General features: G+C 41.6%; 1 protein-coding gene across 1 annotated transcript in view; it reads left to right on the top strand.

Annotated features, from left to right (window-relative positions):
- The first annotated feature begins 1,139 nt into the window (after positions 1–1,139).
- The window catches only part of RCAN2 (regulator of calcineurin 2), an 84,551-nt gene continuing 64,388 nt past the window's right edge, over positions 1,140–21,302 (top strand). The window contains exons 1-2 of the mRNA XM_002190166.7: positions 1,140–1,279; positions 8,794–9,020. Of these exons, the coding sequence (XP_002190202.2) occupies positions 8,796–9,020 (225 nt within the window). The 5' untranslated portion in view covers positions 1,140–1,279; positions 8,794–8,795. The remainder of the gene's footprint in view (positions 1,280–8,793; positions 9,021–21,302) is intronic.

The following is a 21,302-nucleotide window of genomic DNA, read 5'->3' as shown; positions in this document are numbered from 1 at the left end:
TTATGTTTCTGTAGCACCCTATTGATTAAATCCCTTTGTATTACATTCCAAAGCGAAGAGACCACAGAAAATCAGTGTTAGCCTCGGATGTGCAGCTGGAAGAGAGAAAATAGCCCTTCTTTTAATAAAACATGCCTTGGGGGCATCTGGGGGCTTTCTCTTCTTTTTAAAATCATGACCAGCATCAGCCTTTTTTCCATTATAAACGTGACTTTCCTTTAGAGCCCTACAAATGCTTCTTTTGGTCTGGCATCATCTGTAGTGGGGAGATAGCCCTGATTCACCTGTTAGCCTGAAGATCTGGCTCTGCCCCAGATGGAGCTCACTCCAAAGGACAGTCTGGGTGCTGGTGGTCAGAGTGGAACATAGTTTTGGGAGAGTAAGTAGGACCCCTGCAACATCACCACAGGAGGGCCTGAGGGGTTGTCACTAAAACCATGGCGAGGTGCCCCGGCGATGTGAGGATGCCCATCCCACCCACCTCTCCCCTACCTTATTCCATCACCCCTTCTCACTCCTATTCTATCCCACCCCACCTCTCTCCTACCCCAGCTCTCCTCACTTCCATTCCATTTCATTCCTTTCAACTCCATCCCATTCCATCCCACACCACCTCTTCCCTACCTTACCTTACTCCCCCCATCCCACCCCTCTCCACTCCCATTCCAACCCATCCTGGATGTCCCTACCCCACCTTTTCCCTACACTAAGCCATCCCATCCCACCCCACCTGACTTCATCCAACTCCGCCTCACCCTCAGGGTGGGGCACCGATACCTTGAGGGAGAGCAGCTTTGCCAGGAGAGCACCAAACTCTGCCCGGTTCCTGCCGCTCCCTGTCTGCTGGGGCGTCAGGAGCTCCCCCCGGCTCCCCTGTGTCGCTCACCTGTCCTGTGTCCCTCTCGCCTGTCCCCACACACCTGCCACTTGTCCTCGCTCATCCCTTGTCCCCGCACATCCCCTGCCCGGCTCGCCTGGCCGCGCTTATCTGTCCCCCTCCATTCTCCGCGCCCGCGCCCTCACGGGCTCCGCCGCTCCCCGAGTCCCGGAGGGTCGCCGTGGGAGCCGGGGGCGTGGCCAGGAGTGTGGGAGGCGGGATCAACGCGCTCCTCGCGTTCTCATTGGTGGCGCCTCCTGCCTGTTTAGGCGGAGGCGTTGCTGATTGGGCCGCCCCGTCCTCCACCTTGGCGGGCGCGGCGGGCGCGGGGCGCTCTGAGGGAGCGTTGGGCGCGGAGCGAGGCGCACTCCGGGCGGGCAGGGAAGGGCGAGCGAGCCGCAGGTAAGGGCACGGCCGCCTCCCCAGGGGCTCCTTCCCCGCCGGGGCCGCAGCGCTGTCCGGCAGACCGGGGTTATGCAACCGCCCCGCGGTCCTGCCCCGGCGCCGCGCTGCCCTCGGGGCTCCATCCACCCGGGGCGCGGGGGATGCGCGGCCGCCCTTCGGGAGGGACCGGGGCTGGGGCCGGTGTCTCCCCCGATGGGATGCGGAGGAGCTCGTGAGGAGGGATGGGAAGTGGGAAGGAGGTTTGCGGCCGTGTGGGAGCAGGTCGGGGTCGCAGCGATGCGGACCCGGAGCGGGCGCTCGGGCAGGGCTGCGCCGGGAGTCCTGTGAGAGGGGCTCTTCCCGGGATGCTTTAAACTTGACTGCTGTAGCCGAAGAGGATGGCTTTGAAATGAAGCAAGGTTGGTTTAGATTAGATATTAAGGAATAAGTTCTTTACTGTGAGGCTGGGAGGCACTGGCACAGGTTGCTCAGAGAAAATGTGCATACCCAGTCCCTGGAAGTGTCCAAGGCCGGCTTGGAGCAGCCTGGGATAGTGGAGGGTGCTCCTGCCCATGGCAGGGGGCTGGAACGAGATGGTTTTTAATATCCCTTCCAACCCAAACCATTCTGTGATTCAGTGATCCCAAGCCAATATAATTTGATGCTTATGTAATAGATAGCTCTCCAAACTTGCTGGTTTGGTTTCTTTTCCCCTCACCTCTCCTATATTCTTTTGTACCTCTTTAAAATATTGTGTTCCTTTATTTCTTGAGTTTGGAGTTTAATGAAGATTCCTAAAAGCAAATGTATGATAAGTTTGTACAGCTGAAAGAAATCATATAAATGAGAATTGTAGTTTAATCAAGGGTTATACTTTACACCAACTTCTGTCTTTGGCTTTCAAATTTTGCCCTTGGAAATGGTTTGGTCTTTTAGCTACTTAGAGTGGCTGCCCTGATGAAAAGGAAAACTCCTATTCTGTGAAAATACATTATTAGTGTAAAGAAACTGCTGCATTTATCTTGTAGTGAAGCTAAATTATAGAGTTACCCATCACCATTGTACAGATGGAAGTCTGAATACTCTGGGAATATAAAGCATTACAGAAAACTGCTAACAGTAAACAAGGACAGAAGATTTTCTTTAGATGATCATCTCTGTTAACTAGTCTTTGGTACCTTTAACAGCAGGATATGTCCTTAAACTTCCGAGAAGTTGTCAGGTGTGTGATTCAGTTTGTTTGTCCCCTTCCAAGTATTGTAGCTTGTGTTCAGATTCTGTAGCTCGGTTTGTCATTGAGTAGAAAATGTGTGTCATTAATTAATTTATAAATTACTTGATTGTGCTAGCAGGAAATCCTTTTAGAGGAGGAAACTCTGAAATGTTATTCCGAGTCCCTATTGTGCCCCGAGTGTCTGCTAGGAGTTAAGCCCTGTGAATGGCTCCCGTTGCAGGTAGTTGTGAGTGAGACACGGGGCTCAGTTCTGAATTTCAGGTTACAAGCTGGAGGGCTGCTGAACGAGTGTTCCACTGACCCCTGTGTGAGGTGACAGCTCTGGCTGAAGGCCGGTGACACTCTAATGCTGTGTGCCCCTTATGAAACTGGCTTGCTTTAAATAGATTAGCATAGAGGCCAAGTGAAGGTGATCAGGAGGCTTGTTCTGGTTTCTTTGTGTTTGAGGAGGCTTTTTGGTTTTTCTTTTTTGTTCTTTGAATACCTTAATGTTGCCATGGTTACTGTAGTGCCCAACTGATTGAAGCTCAGCTTCTTGACTTTAAGAACGGTACAGGAAATCTTCACACCTGGCATTGGCTGCTCCAAAGCATCACCTTCCTGTGGTGCAGTGGCACTGGAATTTTGGCTTGGTAGGGCTCACCAGTGCCTCCTGGATTGTTTGCTCCAATGCTCAGCAAGGCAATGCCAGACGAGTCTCTCTGTAGTCTCAGGATGCATCCCTGGTGTGGGAGGCACAGCTGAACCTTCGGTGTGATGTGCATGTCCTGGACTGCTTGAGCTGACCAGTCCTGCTTTAGAGGAATAAAACTGAATAGTCCCTTTGGATGTTAAAAGCTTCCAAAAATAGTTCCCAAGTCTCAGCTAAATTTAATGCGGCTAGAATGTCAATGGAAAGGATTAGAACATTTGGGATTTGCACCAGTTAGCATTTAGGAAAAAAAAAAAATAAAATCCTCTTCCTCGTATCTGCCACTTTTGTAAGAGGAAAAGTGGAGATTGGCACTATTTTTGTGCGGTGCTAACCCAACTGGAGCTCAAATGTGAGTGGATTTTCCTGTGCTGGTAATTTTGATTCCTGTAAGGGAATTTGCCCAGGTGGGAGGTCAGGGTGTGGGAGGGGGGGTCACTATAGCCCTTATTGCTTTTGAAGGCTGCAAAGGTTCATTAATCCTGTCATGTGTGGTCCAGTTCTGCTCTTTCTAATTAAGTAAAAAGCCTCTATTTAAGTCCATAGGAGCTTTCCAGAGTGAAGAATTAGCACCATTAAAAATAATGCTCATCTCCAGTGTTCATTGTGCAGAGTGGAATGAACTTCCAGTAAGTTATTCTGTGACCTTCCCTGATACATTTGTGCTTTCTGACAGAGCCTTCAATGTGGAGCCAGTTGGATTCAGCAGGAGATGCAGCCCTAGGCTGACACCACTGAAATTGATGGCTCTGCTACTGTAAAGTCAGTGAATATTTTAAGTAAAAAATTATTCTTTCAGTAAAATCTTATTCACTGGGTTTGATTTCTCTCCTCTTGCCTCTCCCCTGCCTTTGAATTATGGTAAAAATTGCTTTATTGGGGCTGGTTTTTTTCAGTAGGAGCCAAGATGAAATCCCTACACTTCTCCTGGACCCTTCTACAAAAGCAACTGCAACTTTTCTTGCTTTGTTTTTTTCTCCAAATTTTCTTAATTCCTGCAGATTATGGTTTCCAGGTTTGCACTCAGGACTCAATAACACTTCTAGTTTATAGTGATTATATTTAAAGCTTCTATTTGTAACATTTTGTTTGCTTTATTCTATTTTTAGTCATGTTGTTTGTCATGGCAAGCAGTGTTTAATAAAAAAAAGTTAAGTTTCCTCTGATTTCAAGAGATATGTGCCTGTTTCTTGATGTCCCTCAGGGATTCTTTTTAAAAACTCTAAAGATAGGGAAATGTTCACCAAGGAAATGCCTTATTAGTTTCCATAAAGACAGTGGATAAATCTGTAAATGCTCAGTGATATAGAAGGCATTGGTCCATTCAGACACTTCATGTCCTCAAATTGTCTTCATTCAATACAAGGTTTTGGCTCTGCAGGATCTGACTTCATGAGAAGATGTACATCTTTACCCTTTAGTTTTATACTAAATAAGTGTAATTTTTCAAAGAGAAACTTCAGTGTGCTACTGCTGTTTTCCAGTGAATATAATATTCTGCTGGCCTCTGTTAATTTTAATTAGAGGTGTACTGTGTCTAAAAATAGTGAGGTAACAGAATGAACACAGAGCTCCCACTTGGAATCTCTGCAGAGATTTTGGTCACAGCGTCTCCAGTGCTGAACACTGACATGACCTGATCTGTGCCAGTGGGAAGGGTGTTTGCCTTGTGTTTGGAGCCATCCCAAATTGGAAACCTTTGCACACCTGGACCATGGGAGGAGAAATTTAAAGTAACCCACATCAGAGTGAAGTGATGTCTCGGGTCTGGGAGGGAAGTGGCTGCTGTGGTTCTCCAAGGGTTAAAAGTGCAGCACTCTTGAGTTTTTCTCATTCTGTGGGATGTATTAACGTTGAGGGTCCAAACCTTACATCAAATTCAGAAATAACCCAGATAACATTCAGGTGTGCTTTCAATAAAGGGAATAAATGGGTGTGGCGAGTGCTCACCTTTATCTGGGGGTTATGTGAAGTTGTTTGTGTCAGGTTTGAATCTGCCTCAGCGTCTCAGATCTTTCAGGGGAACAATCCTGACAGAGTTTGCTGTCACGATCCCAGGTAAGATTTTGGGTAATTTAGCATCAATATTAGTTCTGGATAGTGCCTATATTAGTGTATATATTTTTTTTTTTAATGGCATTGCCACTTTTTAAAAATTCTGTACGGCAACTTCTGATCTCAAGTATTTGTAAAATATGATTTGGGAAGGGAGAAGCAAATGCATAACTTGATCTCAACTCATTGCATTTTAGAAGGAAAGTAAGTACAGTTTATTGTTATGTAGGGGTTTTTTGTTCTTTTTTTATATAAAAAGGATCCTAAGGGGAAGAAGTTAACTATTTTTTTCAGAAGCTGTGGAAAGGAGCTTTAACATAAATGGGAATGTGATCCAGTGTGATTGTATTATCATAACATAAAAGATTACTTTTAATTGGGCTTATTTCATATGGAAATCCAGTTCATGGATGATACATGACTTAGAGTTAATTGTTTTAAGGGATTGGAAACGTAAATTCTTTTGTTCCTAATTAGTTGAATAATTGGAAAGAGAATGTTTTTTTGTCAGAGGACTGCCTGAAGTGGCTAAGTAGTTTCAAAGAAGCCACAAAACACTACCAACAACATGATACCTGAGCCCTAAGGTTATAGAGGATATGAAGTTATGATTTTTTACATATATGTATTATATATGTAAATTTTTTAATGTGTAACATTATTCATATGGAAGAATGTCAGATTTCCATCTTATGTCTGAGGATAACTTCTGATTGAAATCTGCTAACAAATGTTGATTCAAGTATGCTTGTTCCCTGTGATTATCATTGAGCTCAGGCTCATAGGCAGTTTATTTCTCTTGGGGAACATGTATGTATTTTCTTAGGTTTCTGTTTTAACTGTGGCGCTGTGCTTTCTATGGTGCAGTGCATGGCAAAGGAGAATCTGTGAAACAACAGTTACTGCATACAGGTATTCTTAACCATCCCATCATAAACTAGGCAGAGGATTTAAGAATCAGGTGTAAGTTAACTTGCTAGTGGAGGGAACACTAATCAGAACTCGGTGTATCTTAAGAGTAGAAGATGCGTGTGCAGGCACAGACACCTGCAAGTCTGGGAGAAGAGCTGGCCAAGAGCCTGTGAGACAGGGACTTTCTTAAAAAGACTTGGCCAATACCCAAGTCCCACTGGGTAAAAATGTCTCAATAATTGGCTGGAAAAAAAAAATCAAGCTTTTCCTATCCAAGAGCTCTAGCAGAGCAAGACTACTGCCACACGATGTAAATATTTATTATTTTCTCTTCCTGGCTGCTGCAGCGTATGTTCATTTTGTTATTGGTTAAAAACCTGAGCTTCATGGTTGTAACTTAAAATCCTGTTCTGTTTTGTTGTTTGTCATAGTGGTTTTGCTGAATTCCTAATTTAAAAGCTTTCCTATGTAGTACTTTATTATAATATGGCTCTCCAGGAGAGAAAAATAGGCAACTGTTTAGTGAGGAAGCCTATAGACTTTTCTGACTTCTGTTAATAAATTGAGATTCTTTGCTTCTCTGCACAATTAGCTTTGTTATGCCTTGGGAAAGGAGGTATGAAACTTGTTAGCTTTAACATTCATAATCCAGATTCCTACAACTTTAGCATGTTCAGTGTAACTCTTAAGTTGGTCAGTGTCTTCCCTGGCTGCAAATTGTTTGTCTGTTGTGAATGAAATTCTTCCCTCGCACAAATCTGCTCTGCCATGTAAATTGTGTTTTGTAACACACTGGGCTTGAGGTTCATTTCCATAAACCTAATGACACAGGCTAGACACAATGACAAACATGCTTAGAGATGATTGTTTTTGGAGGAGATGATTTATTAAAGCTTTTTGCTAGGGAAAACACTGCATTCTGACGTGAAGTTTCTGGCTGCTATGAGGATTTCTTTGCAGTATTTCCCTGGATGTGTTTACCATGAAATGTGCAGTAACACAAAGCTTAAGTGAATTGGTTCAAATACCAGAGACAATGTTGCTGTGATGGTGAGCTCTCTTACACTGATGTATACTGCTGAACTTGTAGCCATCTCTTCTGCCATTTGTTTAGGCTTCTTCTTTCCAATTAGGATTTAATTTCTAAACCTAAATTAGTTGGAGGTGGTTGTATAGTATTGGGCTAAGCTGCTGAAAGGAAAGTATGTATTTGATAGCCTGAAAACCCATCCTCGGGTTAACACAGTACTTTTGAGCATGGCTTCAGCTTGTGTACTTGAGAACTTCTGTCATTAGCCCTGAGATTCCAGCAATAACAATTACTGATATTTCCATAACGTTATGGAATGATGTGCTCTGTCATCATCCAAATCTCATTTCAGAGCAGAGGTTATATGAAAGGCACAGCCATGGCAAATTAGCTCCATAATTTAGCTTTACTGAGATTAAGTGTAATAAACCCATATGGTTTAATTTTGGACAGCAGTTCTATATAGTGTGTTTGAGCTAATATTTACAGCTATTTATAGAGAATAGCAAGTATGCAAGAGAGCAAGGGCAGAGCAGAACAGATGAGCACGCTGAGTTTATGTAACTCTAAATGCTTGTGCTAGAAGGAAAAGCATGATTGCATATTGTTATTGAAAGAAACAAATAAAAGGGAATAGATTATTATCCAGTAAACTTCTACTTAACTTACTGGGGCTCTGTAGATGCAGTAGGTTGATGTCTATTAAGGACTTCTAAATACCTGATTTAATATTAATTAACTCTCTGATCATTAATTGGACCTTGTCTTACTCCCCTTGGCTGGCACGCAGCTTTCTCTCATAACAACAGTAGTGATACCATTTAGTGTATGGGTTCATTATGTGTGCCCATCATTTTGAATGCCTTAAAATTACCTTTCTATACTGATGCATTTGGGATAAAGGCTCCAAAATCAGCAGGACTTTCCTAAAAGTGCTGAAAGTCATTGAGTCCACTCTTTTCTCAACTTTATTTGCTTTCTAGTGTGATTAAGATGCAAAGAAATTGCTAATGAGCTTTGAAAACCAGTCTAAGTTCTGTACTTAAACTGTAGTAAAAATTGGCTGTGTTCTGTACAGCAGAGATTGTAGCAGTCTTGGTTGTACTGGCTTTTGATGGTGCTGTGTTCATGCTCCTTTCCATAAGGGTCTTTAGTTTTGGTTTTTATTTCTTGAAGCCTGGTTTAAATTTCAAAGTTATTTTCAAACTTCTTGCCCTAAGCGTTATGCTTCCTGAGCTGGCTGCAGACTCAAAAGCACCAGCGACCTTCCCATTAACAAACATGGTTCTCTTAAACCCAAATACAGCATAATATTTTCTCATAGGGCAAGGGGCCTTTAAGTAATGTCTCTTCTGCTTGTGTTCAGAGGCTTGTACTGGTATGTTTAGGCCTTTTCTGTGCTAATAAATGCAGTTAAAGTCCCTGTTTGAACCTTAGTGAGACTGGTCTTAGTGCCCTTTGTCAGAGGCCATTGTTGCCTTGAAATAGTGTGAAATTCACTTTCTACAAATGGAGCCCCCAGACTTCAGAATCTCTGGGTTACCTTGTGGATGTGGAATGTTTAAAATTGTTGTAATAACTGAGTGATGTTATCTTCTCTGTGCTGCCAGGGATGAGGGGAGATTCTTACTTCTTTGGAATGCGGGGCCTTGGCCAGTATGGCTGCATCCCAGAGGATGGAGGACACTTCCTACTCTACTCTATCAATGGAGACAACGGCTTAAAGAGATGTTTTGCAGAGGAAGATTTCCATGAAATAATTGATTTCAACGATCTCCCAAATTCTCTCTTCGCTTGTAATGTTCACCAGTCTGTGTTTGAGGATGAGGACAGTAAGGTACAGTGTCTGTTTCCAAATTTTCCCTGTAAGAGAAACCTATGTTTTATATCTGTTTATTGTTGTCAGTGAAACTGTTTCATCTGTTTCAGGCAAAGAAACTTGATCACAAATATGACTTCTTTCTAAGGTGACAGCAGCATTGTGCTTTGACGTTTATTTCAAGAGCTTAAAAGCCTTTTTGTCAGCTGAGGTCAACAAAAAATGGGTTTTTTTTGTTGAGATTTGCAGAGTACTGAAATGGAGGTTTGTGTCTTCATGGCAGCCTTGGCTGCAGGGATGGTGGGAATAGCAAAGTTAAACATGTGATGGCTGCTCCTGCTTGCTGATCACAGATCACTGAGATGAGAGGCTGCCTTTCTATATTTTCTCATAGAATTAGAGAATCCTTAGGTTGGCAAGGACCTTTAAGATTGAGTCCAACCATTAGCCCAGCACTGCCAAGCCCACCACTAAACTGTGTCCCCAAGTGCCACATGTACACATCTTTTAAACCCCTCCAGGGCTGTGACTCAACCCCTTCTCTGGGCAGCCTGTTCCAATGCTAGACAGCCCTTTTCGTGGATACTTTTTTCCTAATATCCAAGGTAAACCTCCCTTGGCATGCCTTGAGACCTTTTCCTTTTGTTTACTGATTGCTGATTTGGATAAGAGACCACCACCACCTGCCTCACTCGAAACTCTTTTCATATAGAGAAGAGAGATATGGTCTGATGTGTTTTAAGTTGTCTGTAATACTGTGTTCTCACTCTCATGCACTACAGATTTTCTAGATAAAAACACATGAGAAACTTCATGACAATATTTTGAACTCTGCAATTAATCTAAAACAATGTTGAGAACAACATGGTCTAAAGATAATAATAACAACAAAAAAGCAACTCTTGCAGGAAGCATTCAGTTTCTGTTTCTTAGTCTAGTATTATTTCTGACTGAGACTTCAAGAATATAAAACTGATAGCTTGGGGCTTTATTGTCTGATGAAATGAGTCTGAGCTAATTGTTATAGGCACATCTCAAGCTACTTGAGCGTTCTGTTCAGAATTTTCAATTCACAAACAAGCTGGCAGTGGTACAGTGGGTTTTGCCTGAAACTGTCTGAGGTATCCAGATAAAACTACAAAATCACTGGGACCAGAGCTGGCCAGAATGGACAAAGACTTTTTAGTGGGAGGATTGCCAGATAAAAGAGGAATAAAACAAGACTTCTAAGGATACAGGCTCCCATTAAAGGTACTGAAAGTGATGTCTGGTGAGGCTGTATAAGTGGAATTATTTGGGTTTAGTTCTTTAGGCATTTTTGTCTTCTGTAATAATGTCTTGTGTATGTTTGAGTAATATAGGTTAGTGCTGCAATATGAGCTTTAAAGTGGGCATTTATATATTACAAATTCTACACTCTAAATTGCAATTTTGAAAAACAGTTCCCTATTTTATTGAACAGGCCTTTTGCTAATAAGCATCTTGCATTTACAGTCTGCCATTTTCCAGAATTTTCTCACCATCTGGTAATGAACTTGTCTAAAGTTGAAGGTGTCTGAAAGTCCAGTTTTAAAGGAAGAAAGCAGAAGCCCACCTGGAAGTAGAGACTCTTTCTTTACCCTGCAGAGATTCTATCCCCACTTGCTCCTGAGCTTTCCCTTTTGAGAGCTGCATTCTGGTATTTAGCTGATGGCTTAGTTAGAAAATGGAATGGGTGATTATGTAAGTATGTGGGATAGCAATCCCCAAAGACTTGCAGGACTTAAGGATATGGCTTAAGAATAGCAGCTGGGTTGTGGAGGTGGATGTTTTGTGCCACGTGCGGGTCTGTAAGAGCCCTGTGCATGCTGTGAGTTGAAGCTCTGTTTGCAGGTAAGTGGTTACTCCTCTAAGTCTCTGTTTAAGGAGATAGGATTACCTTCAGATTTTACATTAAATCCAAGAACCTGGGGAGTTGATTATAGTTTTTATTATTCCTGTAGAACATGTTCTTGTGTTCCCAGTTGATTACTACCCATAATCCTTTCTATTAATAACTGTTGCTGCAAGATAAGAGCACACATGAATTCAAAATAAAAATATTGTCAAGTTGCTGAGCTAAATTTTAAAATCTCACATGATTACTATTAATAAATGGTGATAACAATCATATCTTCAATTATGTATTGATCCAAAGTATATGTAATGGTACAATAAACTTCTAAAAAGTATGTACTATAGTAATGGTTGTATCTAAAATTGTTTAATTGTGGTTTTCATTCTACAGAAAGTAAAGCTTTTTGTAATGTATTTTTGACTTTTACTCTTGACCTGCACTTTTAGGAGTAAAGTGAAGGTATGATTGGAAGTTATAAGTTAGCTAGTACAAGAAGCAGAGAAGCCCCTCATTGTAAATGGCTGGTTTGATTTGGTGTGGAAAATTCTGAGTGGCTTTACCATGGAACAGCATTAAAGTAAAGAAGTTGCTGTGTTAGTTCTAAAGTTACATTGTGGCATTCACATTCTCTGGACAGGGAGACATAATTCTGTCTCTCAGGAAAAGCACAGAGAGAAGAGAAAACAATCTTTGTCTGTGCTCCTTTGTTTTCCCCATATGGAATGTGGTATGGAGATTGTTTACCTGAAGTGTTTCCTTGATTGGATTCTGGTGAAGGTTGTTTGGGTTCAATGACCAATTGGATCCAGCTGTGGCTCGGACTCTCAGCAGAGTCGTTAGTTGATAGGTAAGTAAGAAATATGAAGAATAGGATAGTCTCTCTTTAAATAGTGTATTAATGTAATGTAGTATAGTTTTAATAAAGCAGATCCTTCAGCCTTCTGACTGGGAGCCAGACATCGTCATTTCTTCCCTGTCAGGGTCACCCTTTTTTACTATATTACATTATCTGAGATGTCCAAGGGACTGAAATGTCAAGTTCAAACTTCTAGCACACTAATACCTAAGCAATACACTTGCTAAAGACAGGTTTTAATTTGAAGGCATTTAACTCCTTTGTATCAGATACAGGGTAAATTCCAGACTGTGCTGGAATGTGGACTTGCAGCAGCTGCTGGCAGCACGTACACCTGTGCTGGGGATAAGCTGATCTGGTTTGTTCTGAGTCCTGTGTCAGAAATACCCTTTCACCTGTGCTGCATATCTACAATCCCTCTTAGAAGGGATTCCGTCTCCTGTCAAAAGCAATGATGGCACCTGCAGGGAGCCTGAGTTTGGATGTTCATTTTCTGGAGGTGAGAAACTCTGGCAGCTGAAGGCTGAGTCCTTTGCAGGGAAAGACACAGGCTTGGGTTTTCTCCTGAGGTCTCACTATCCTGAGCCTGAGGAGTTGTGGACTCTGGGATCTGGAGATGATTTTGCCATCAAGCTTCAAGGAAGCTGCTTGGAACTGACTGCCTTGAAACACTGAAGAAAAGGGAATATAGATTAATGCTACCTACTTGCTTCAGTAACAGAGCATCTGGTCAAAAAATATTTTCCTACCTTCCAGCCTGTGTTCCTTGGAAGAAATGTGTACTTGGGCCAGGAGAACACCCCAGATAACTGAGTCAATACTATGGACATGTAGGGATTTGTGCAGAATGTTTCAGCAGCTTCCTAAAACATCAGAAGGATAGCAGCTTGCTATAGCTGAGGGGAGGTGGCTTTGCTTATCTCCACTCCCATCATGGACAGCCTGCACATTCCTATGCAAAATGAAATTGTACCTTCTTTACTGTGTGCTCGAAATACAGAGCTTTTTAGTTCCTAAAATTCAGCAAAGGTGTGGCAAAGATTATCCAACAGGATAATCTGTCGCTAAGCTGGGATTGCATTCAGTTGTGCCCCTGTCACTGTCCTGTGTTCTGATCATTTGTTTTGGCATAAAGCTGTTAATGGTAGGGGCAGATTAATTTGGTGTTTTGGAGTGTACAGCACTGACTTGGTTGGGTCATGGAAGTCTTACTGTAAAAAAGCTAAAAATAAGATTACGCCTTAACCCCGGGCTTTGTTACATTGATGGGACTATTTATGTGTGAGTAAGATATGGCAAAATTGAGACTTATTTTTGGCTGGTAGAGTGACTGAATGGGGGGGGGGGTGCTGCTCCTTTTAGCTTTCCTGACAAAGCAAGTGTGTTGGTGAGCCAATGGCCCTGACTGATAACTCCTGAGGGTGGGTATTCTAGTGCTTCAGCAATTAATTGCTACCCATAGCCCTTAAACTCTGGCTGGTAACTATTTTGTTGTGCTTTTGTTATGTGTGTGTCACTGTTTTGTAAAACCAACCTTTCTGTTCTGTGACTTGAACTTCCTTCGGGCTGGGACCGGTTAAACACACTGGCAAAGTAAAGCATCTTTGTGTCTTAGGATGGTTTCTTCAGATGCTGTAGTGCCTCAGGAGATACTTACACAAAGCTAAGAGTATTCATTATTAGAATATGTTTTCATGAGAGAAGGATGTGTTTCCTCAAGCATTTTAGAAGCTGCACGCTCCTTTTTTTTCCATTCTTTTGGCTCAAATTGGAAGGTGCACCGATTAAACTTGATAGTTTTATTTCAGATAAAGAATGTTTCATCACTTTCTGAGCATTTCAGTTATGGTGAAGCTGCCTAGGCAGTGATTGCCAAAGTCTACCAAGTGCTTTTTCTTGCCAATGTAATCTAAACCAATAGGAGACACTATTATTATTTTTGCATGAGAAAATACTGATCAAATGCTTCCAGTTCTGGAATTTCCAGCATGAGAAAGACATAGACTTACTGGAGGGAGGTCACAGAGATGAATGGATGGGAGCCTGTCTGCTCTGAAGAAAGGCCAAGGGAGCTGTGCTTGTTGAGCTGGAGAAGGCTCAGGTGGATCTGAGCAGTGTGTGTGAACACCTAAAGACATGGTGCAAAGAGGGCTGATCCAGACTCTTTTCAGTGGTGTCAAGTGCCAGGAGCAGAGGCCACAGGCATGACCTGAAATGCAGGAGGTTCCCTCTGAACATCTGGAAACACTTTTTTACTGTGGCAGTGATACCACAGGGTGCCCATGGAGGTGGTGCAATCTCTCCCTCTCCTTGGAGATACTCTAAAGCTGTCTGGATGTGGTCCTGGGTAGCTGAACTTGAGCTGGCCCTGCTTGAGCCAGGGGTGGGTTGGAAAAGATGACCTCCAGAGGTCCTTTCCAACCTCCTCCAATCTGTGATTCTGTGAACATCTATTGTTAATTCTTCTGATGCAGAGGGCCAGTGCACGAATGCAAGATTGGGGACTGAAGGTGATTAAAAATGCATCTTCTGAACTGTGAACTTGATGGAGCTGGGATGGGGCAGGAAGGAGAAAAGTCAAACTAACAAGCCAATGGAAAAGATAATCCTATTTTAATAGAAGGACTTTACTATGAAAACAATTCCTATTTTCATGAGGGATTCTTTCACATTACAACATTATTGACATATATTGGATGATTGCTTGCTCTTACTTCAGAAGCCTCTGTTAGACTTCCTCTGACTTTTTTTTTTTAAGATTTATTATTGAACTTGGATCCTTAACAATATTTAAGGCTCCCTCAAGTGGGTGCTGAAATATTTGTCCAAGGGTGATGCTTTAAAAGCTCTTTGAAGCCTTACTTGTAAAGCCTTTTTTCCCTTTGTAGTTGCATTCAGATTTCTCAATAAAGCCCATTTTCATGCTGCTATTTTTATTTTTAAGGTTCAGTGAAAGACACTGGACTGCTCACTGGTATGCTGTCTTTAACGTTTATATGTTAATTCTGGAACTGAAACTTTCTGCTGATTCTTTGATTGAAGCAGATAATGGAAATGTGTCTGTTCTGTGCTCCTTTTAAACAAAGTGGAGCCAGTGTGTCTGCTGCCATGTGTGAAATGTTTCTTGAGTTCCCTTTTCCTACTGGCTAATTCAAGATGATGCTCTGGGAGGCTCTAGGCAGACCTTGTGTCTGCAGGGGAAGGAAGATCTGTTCCTTTTGACTTGAGTTTTAAGCATCTAGATTGTGAAGTCAGAATCTCTTTGTTCATATTACATCACTGAAGCCTCTAGGTGTTGAGTCATCATTATATTTAGAGGGTGGCACACTTCTTTTTAGTCTAATATTAGTATTCAAGCCTGGACCCAGTGGAAGGTCACCCTAGCAAAGATGAAGTCAGGCTCCAAGGCTGGAAAGGAATGCAGGCTTCACTTTGCCTTCCTAGTACACTTGCTGTTGCTTTCTTTACTTTCAGTTTTTCTACCTTTTAAGGTTGGTGGTGGTTGATACGATAACATTATCAGAAGCTGCCTCTTGAAGCAGACTGTGCCTCATGCTATGGAATCTACCTACTTTTCTCTGTCCTGCTTTATAAATGGGACGAGTGTTAGTCCCTGGCATTCTATGCAAATGGAAGTGTTTCTTTGCTATGCTCTGTCTGTGCATCTAATAAAATGAAAATACAGAGAGCTTGCAAAGAGTGACTGTAGGAGAAGTGTCCTTCATGAATCACAGCTGCCCCCTGGGAATGCTATTTTGCACTTTTCCCTGGGTGCTTGTTTGCAGACAGCCAAGCACTGCTTTTTTTGTATGCACTTTTGGAAGCACTAAAATAAAGCTTTAGGAGGCTGTTCTTGCTTTAAGAAATGTGCACTCTGAAGTTCATTTGCTATTGCATTTTTTTTTTCTGTAACTAATTTCAAATACTTTTCCTATGAACTATCGCTGAGCAATGCAGTGTTTTGTCTGAAAACACCTGTGGTCTTCCATGCTCTGCATCTGATATTCCATCAGACTGCTGGAGCGGTAAGCCTGATTTTTTTCAGCCTCATTATGCAAGTTATCTCTACAACTGAAAGGAGCTGTTGATATTAGGCCTTAAAATGGCCTTAAACCAAAGGGAGGGTAGGTTGACATTAGATATTTAGAAGAAATTCTTTACTGTGAGAGTGATGAGGCCCTGGGACAGGTTGCCGAGAGATGTGAATGCCCCATCCCTGGAAGTGTTCAAGGCCAACTTAGTTGGAGCTTGGAGCAGCCTGGTCTGGTGGAAGGTGTCCCTGCCCATGGCAGGGATTGGAGCTAGATCATCTTTTTACATCCCTTCCAACCCAAACTATTCTACGATTCTGTATTTGTCTTTCATAAACCTCCCTTTTACCCCACAGTGTAGCTGCTGGACCTTGTTATCCAGTTCTGTGCTGGCACATGGAATGGGATGTGGTGTCACAGTTGCTCCCTGTAGCTGTTGTTCCTGTGCTTTGCTCACAAGTCAGGTGTGAGTTCTGTTGAGGGGCTCGGATTAGAAAAGCAGTAACTTCATGAAGGTGGAGGTACTGTAGCTTGTGAACTCTCTAAACATGACTGGCAGTAAGATCCACAAAACATCTCTGGAACTCCTTAGGACTCAAGCCACAGTAACCATAAGGAGGTGAGGTTTTACTGGAGAAGGTGAAGTAGGGAAGTTCACCTTCATTGACATTTGGGATCTGTTGAGTATTCATTATGGTTCAGAGGCATAAAATGAGTTAATTTTGATTGGTGTGTTTTGCATATTCAGAATGTCAATGCATATTTATAAGGAGATGATTTAAGGCTGCTCTTGTAGCTTTTAACAAGACAACTTGCATTTATGTATGTATTTAGGCTCTGATGGTAATTTCCTCTGAGGTGATCTGCAGAATTTCCAGAGGAGCTGTAAGGAGGTGCCAGTGTAGATTAGGCATTCCTTCCATCTTCTCTTGGGTTGTTCTGGAGATGATGCTGTTAGCATGCAGGAATTACCCAGCTCTGAATATTCCTCAATTGCATCAATGTTCAATCCTCCTCTGAAAATGTGGTTTGGTGTTTTTGTGGTGCTGCTGGTGTTGTTTTGTTTTTTTAAAACAAAAAACCCCTCAACCTACCAAAAAGTTAGTATCAAGTATTTCTGGGTCTGAAAGACCACTGTCTGTCATGTGGATCTTGTATAATAACTGTTACAGTACTTGAGATTATTTTCCCATCCATGCACAGTGTTCTTGGTAGCACAAATGCCCTTGTTTCGATGGGAGAATGTGCCTGGCAAAAGACCAACTGGGTTAAAGGTAGGCCTGTATTCATTGCAGCTGAAATCTGAAGTAGTGCTTCAAAGCATTTAGCTATACTAGTTGTTTGTAAATTACAAAAATAACCTGATTAATGTTGTTTCCAGAACACACAAGACAGCAGTTACTGTCTGCTTTTTAAATTTGGAAATGTACTTTTTTCCTTAAGAGCAACTATGGAAAAATTCTTCTAGTGTTGGGCTTTCTGTGGCTGTATTCTACTCCACAGTCTAGAGGGAATGTGTTATCTCAAACCAGGCTGGGTGGGAAATCTTGCTTGGGAAAGGATCATTCAGGGTATTTCCTTTTTTTTTTTTTTTAAACAGGAATATAATTTTTTTACCAGTTTTACTAAAATACTAAATACTAATACTAAAAGATTTTTGGATAATGAGACATTTCCACAAAGGTGTTAGTAAATCCATGCCAAGGTTAATGAGGGCCTTCTGTTATTACATGAGTAAACAGGCTCTGGGAGCCATAGGGAATTGCAAGGTCTTGTGTGTAAGTCAGTAAAAAATCATCCTCTTAATTACTCCTTTCTCCAGCATAATGGCCACTGTAGGATAAACTGTGGGTAGGTCTGATTTAGATATTCCTAAACACTGTGCAAATTTAGGTTTAGATTCCACTTGGCAGTTGTCTGTCTCCTGTAATAAGATGAACTAAATTCCTGTACTCAAATGCCTTTTGATCTTTGAGGAAGTTGGATCTGTCCTGGAACACTGAGGCTGGTGTGGCTTTCCTCTGAACTCCACCAGGGTTAGCTGGCACGAGGGTTCAGCCAGGGACTTCTGCTGACTGAGTTTAGGTGTTGGTGGAGTTTTCCTTCTGCTTATCCTTCTTGAAAATACTGGATGGGTATGGAGTATTGAGCCTTTCTTCTCCAGGGTGATAGGATATATTGTTTTCTGGGATGATAATATTTATTGTAGCTGGTGATACTTGCTATTCTTGAGCAGTGTTAGTCCAGTTTGGGTTTTTTCCCCTTTTTTTTTTTTTCTTGTCTGGCAATCTAAGTCATGGCATGTTTTTAGAAAGCAATGAAAGCCAAGATGATAAGATAGCAGGTCACACTTGAAATAAAGCACAGCCATGAACTCTGCAGGAACTTCCTTGGGCCTCATTGAAACTGATGCTGGCACATTGCATATTAAAGGAAGAAGTCAACCCTTCTGGTATCTGCTGACATGAGCAAGAGCTACAGCTCCCAAAGGGAAAAGCTTCTTTTATGTAATTTATAGAAGCGTCTTTGGTTTGTTCCACTAAGTAGTTCTTATCAACAAATATCTGCTAATAATCAAACACAGTTTTGCCCTTCTCACTCCAGCAAACTGTCACTCTGAAGTCAACAAATATCCTGTTTTTCTAGCTGATAGTAATCAAAAAGTGCAGTAAAGCCATTCTAATGTGGTTAGGGCAACAGCTGTTCTTTATTTTAATAGCATCAGAGGTCCTAATCCCACCACAAGTTCTGCTATCAGTTTTCTGGCCCAAGGAAAAGGCTGCTGAATGAAGGTCAGCCTTCATTAGTAGTGCACAATGACACCGTGTTTGCAGAAGCAACCTTACAGTTTAATCACATTCAAACCAGTAAATTTACAACTGTAATTTCCACTTATTTAAGGGAATTTCTCAAATATTTAATACAAAATATATGTTAACACCGTGAAAGAGTTAAATGCAATTAATAAGCTAATAGTTAAAAGAGGTGGGTAAAAAATACTGCTTGGAGAGGAATATTGTCTTAGAAAATGAGGGATATGAGGAGGTGATGTGAGAAAATATAGGGTGGAGAAGGGAGAGATGGTGGCTTTAAGATTGTGGCATTAATTAAGAATCTGCAACCGATTTGAGCACAAATGTGAGAGATCATAGGTGAATCAAGGTGATATGAATTATCAGTTACTTCTGTGCATTTGAAAACATGTTTTCTTCTGTGCCAGCTGAATTCCTGATTCTTCTCCAGCTGATGGAAATTTTAACATTTGCTGCAGTACTGCAAAGATTTCTCCATGGATTTGTTCTCAGGTCCAATCCCGGGGCAGCAAGATCTGCTGATACCATTCCACCAGTGAGGATTTTGCTTGAGTTCTCAGTTTCCTGTGTAGTGTATGTGAATGTACTTTTTAAAATTGTCTTGGCTTAATGTGATTACTTTTAGGTTATTTTCTTTTAATTCGATTGCATTTTCTGGACACTCTACCCTGCTTATGTTACATAACTTTTGTACTGGGCTTTGAAACTTAATCCAGAAGCAGAGGCATTGCAGATGTGGTAGATGTAATGTGTTTGTCTCAGAGGGATAAGAGAAGCCTTCCATGTGATAGGGGCTAATGAGCTGGAAGTTAAGATGAGAGTAAAATGGGAAAAAAATTACAATATCTCTGACAAGAGAGTAATGAAAGCCACTCTTGCACTGCAGCAGAGTGGACTCAGATCTGCGTATATTGGCTTTACCTTGTCTTGTGGTGAGTTAAGAAAGCATAAAGACATTATAAGACTGCAGTATGCAGAATATAAAAGTGTTCCATTTCATTTTACTGGAACCAGCACTGGGGAGAAATCTGATGGTTTCATCCCTGTGTTTCCAGTGTGTGGCTGCCTTACAATAGAAGAACAAGCTGGGAACTTCTGAAAATGATGAGGAAATGAGATACCAGCCCTGAATGCAGGGAGAGATGTGCCCTGTGTTAAGACCTTGATATCAGACTGATGTGTACCATGGGCTGACTTACAAAAGCCATGATAAAGTCAAGAAACCCATGTCTCATTAATTCTTATTCTTCATTACTCTTTTGGATGCTGATTATTTTTTGTATTTCTTCTTCTGAGCTTTTGGTGATTTTTTTCTTTTTCCTTTTTTTTTTGTTTTGTTTTTGGTTTTTTTTTTTTGTTAAACAGCTGGATTTTGTGGTATCCCTGACTGAAAGCCAAGTCAGTTCACTCAGACTGAAATACCAGCAGTCTTGAAGAGAAGGGAATGGGTATTTCACATGGCTGAGGTTGTGTTGCATTGAGCCACAGGGCCATCTGAATCAGCCTTCTGCCCGTTTCTAGAGTTATTTTTACATGGTTTTCTTTGAGTTCCTGGGACAGGGCCATGTACAGACTGAGAGCACTGACATAACCCAGAGGCTGCCTCCTATGTGATATCAAATATTTTTAATGTACATCAACAAGTTGGCACTGCTCACTTTCACTTTTTTGTCTTTGCAGAGCTTCTGTGTGGATTCTCCCAGGAATATTTCCTTAACAAACAGAGACCAAATTTGGGATATATAATATTAGATGCTTAAATGAGCAACTTCTGGACCCTTTCAATTCTTACATGCTGGTGATCCTGTTCTTCTGAATAAATGTGCAGGGTTGCTTCACACTGTCTGACTTCGGGGATTTGGTCACAGACACTTCCAAATTCTTTTAAAGTCGCTGCTGCCAACAGGAGCTGTGGAAATGTAACACAGAACGCTGTTATTTTGTCCTTCCTTTCTGTGTTCTTCTGGAAATCCCTTTATCTTTTGCATCTTTAACTACAAATCTTCCTTTCAGGCATTTCTTTGCCCGGTACCATTCTACCTGCTGTGTGCTCTGTGATGCAGATGTTTCCCTCACAACTAAGAGGGAGAAACACACAGCACAAATGGTATAGAAGTGTTTCTTAGGAATATAATCTGTCTTCCTGTTTTTATATTCCAATTTCAAATAATTTAAATTAAAAATCTTGTACTTTTTAGTAGGTATTTCCCAAATAAATTGTTTTATTGTCTTAATCCATCACTCTTACAGTTCTGAATGGAAGTTTTTCTGACTCCCTGCTGGTTTTTGACCTACATATAGCAGATGCAGTTTGTCCTGTGCATGTATTTAGATTTTGAGAATTTTTTGGTGGAGCTGTCATGTAGTGAAGCACAGTTCTGATTATGTATTCAGAACTCTGCTGCATCCCAGTCTTTCAGTTGATCTAAAATGTATGATGTGATTGATGCTGTGTGGCGACAACACAAGCAACTGCTTAAAATAGCTGGTCCAAGCTATGTGTCTGTATTCCATGTGTTTACTTCAGGCCTAAGAATTAAATCCTTATCTGATACTTGTCAGTCTTGAAACAGAAAGAGATGGATGTACACCTTATCAGTAGCTTGAGCAAAGATGAGATTTTTCCATATCTTCCATTCCCAGCACAACCCTGTATTTTTCCAGCCTGTTCTTTCTCTAAACTTAACAGAAGGAAGAAGAAAAAAAAAATGTTGCACAAATCTG

The sequence above is a fragment of the Taeniopygia guttata genome, chromosome 3, assembly GCF_048771995.1.
Source record: "Taeniopygia guttata chromosome 3, bTaeGut7.mat, whole genome shotgun sequence".
NCBI lineage: Eukaryota > Metazoa > Chordata > Aves > Passeriformes > Estrildidae > Taeniopygia > Taeniopygia guttata.
This window is presented reverse-complemented; position numbering and strand designations above follow the sequence as displayed.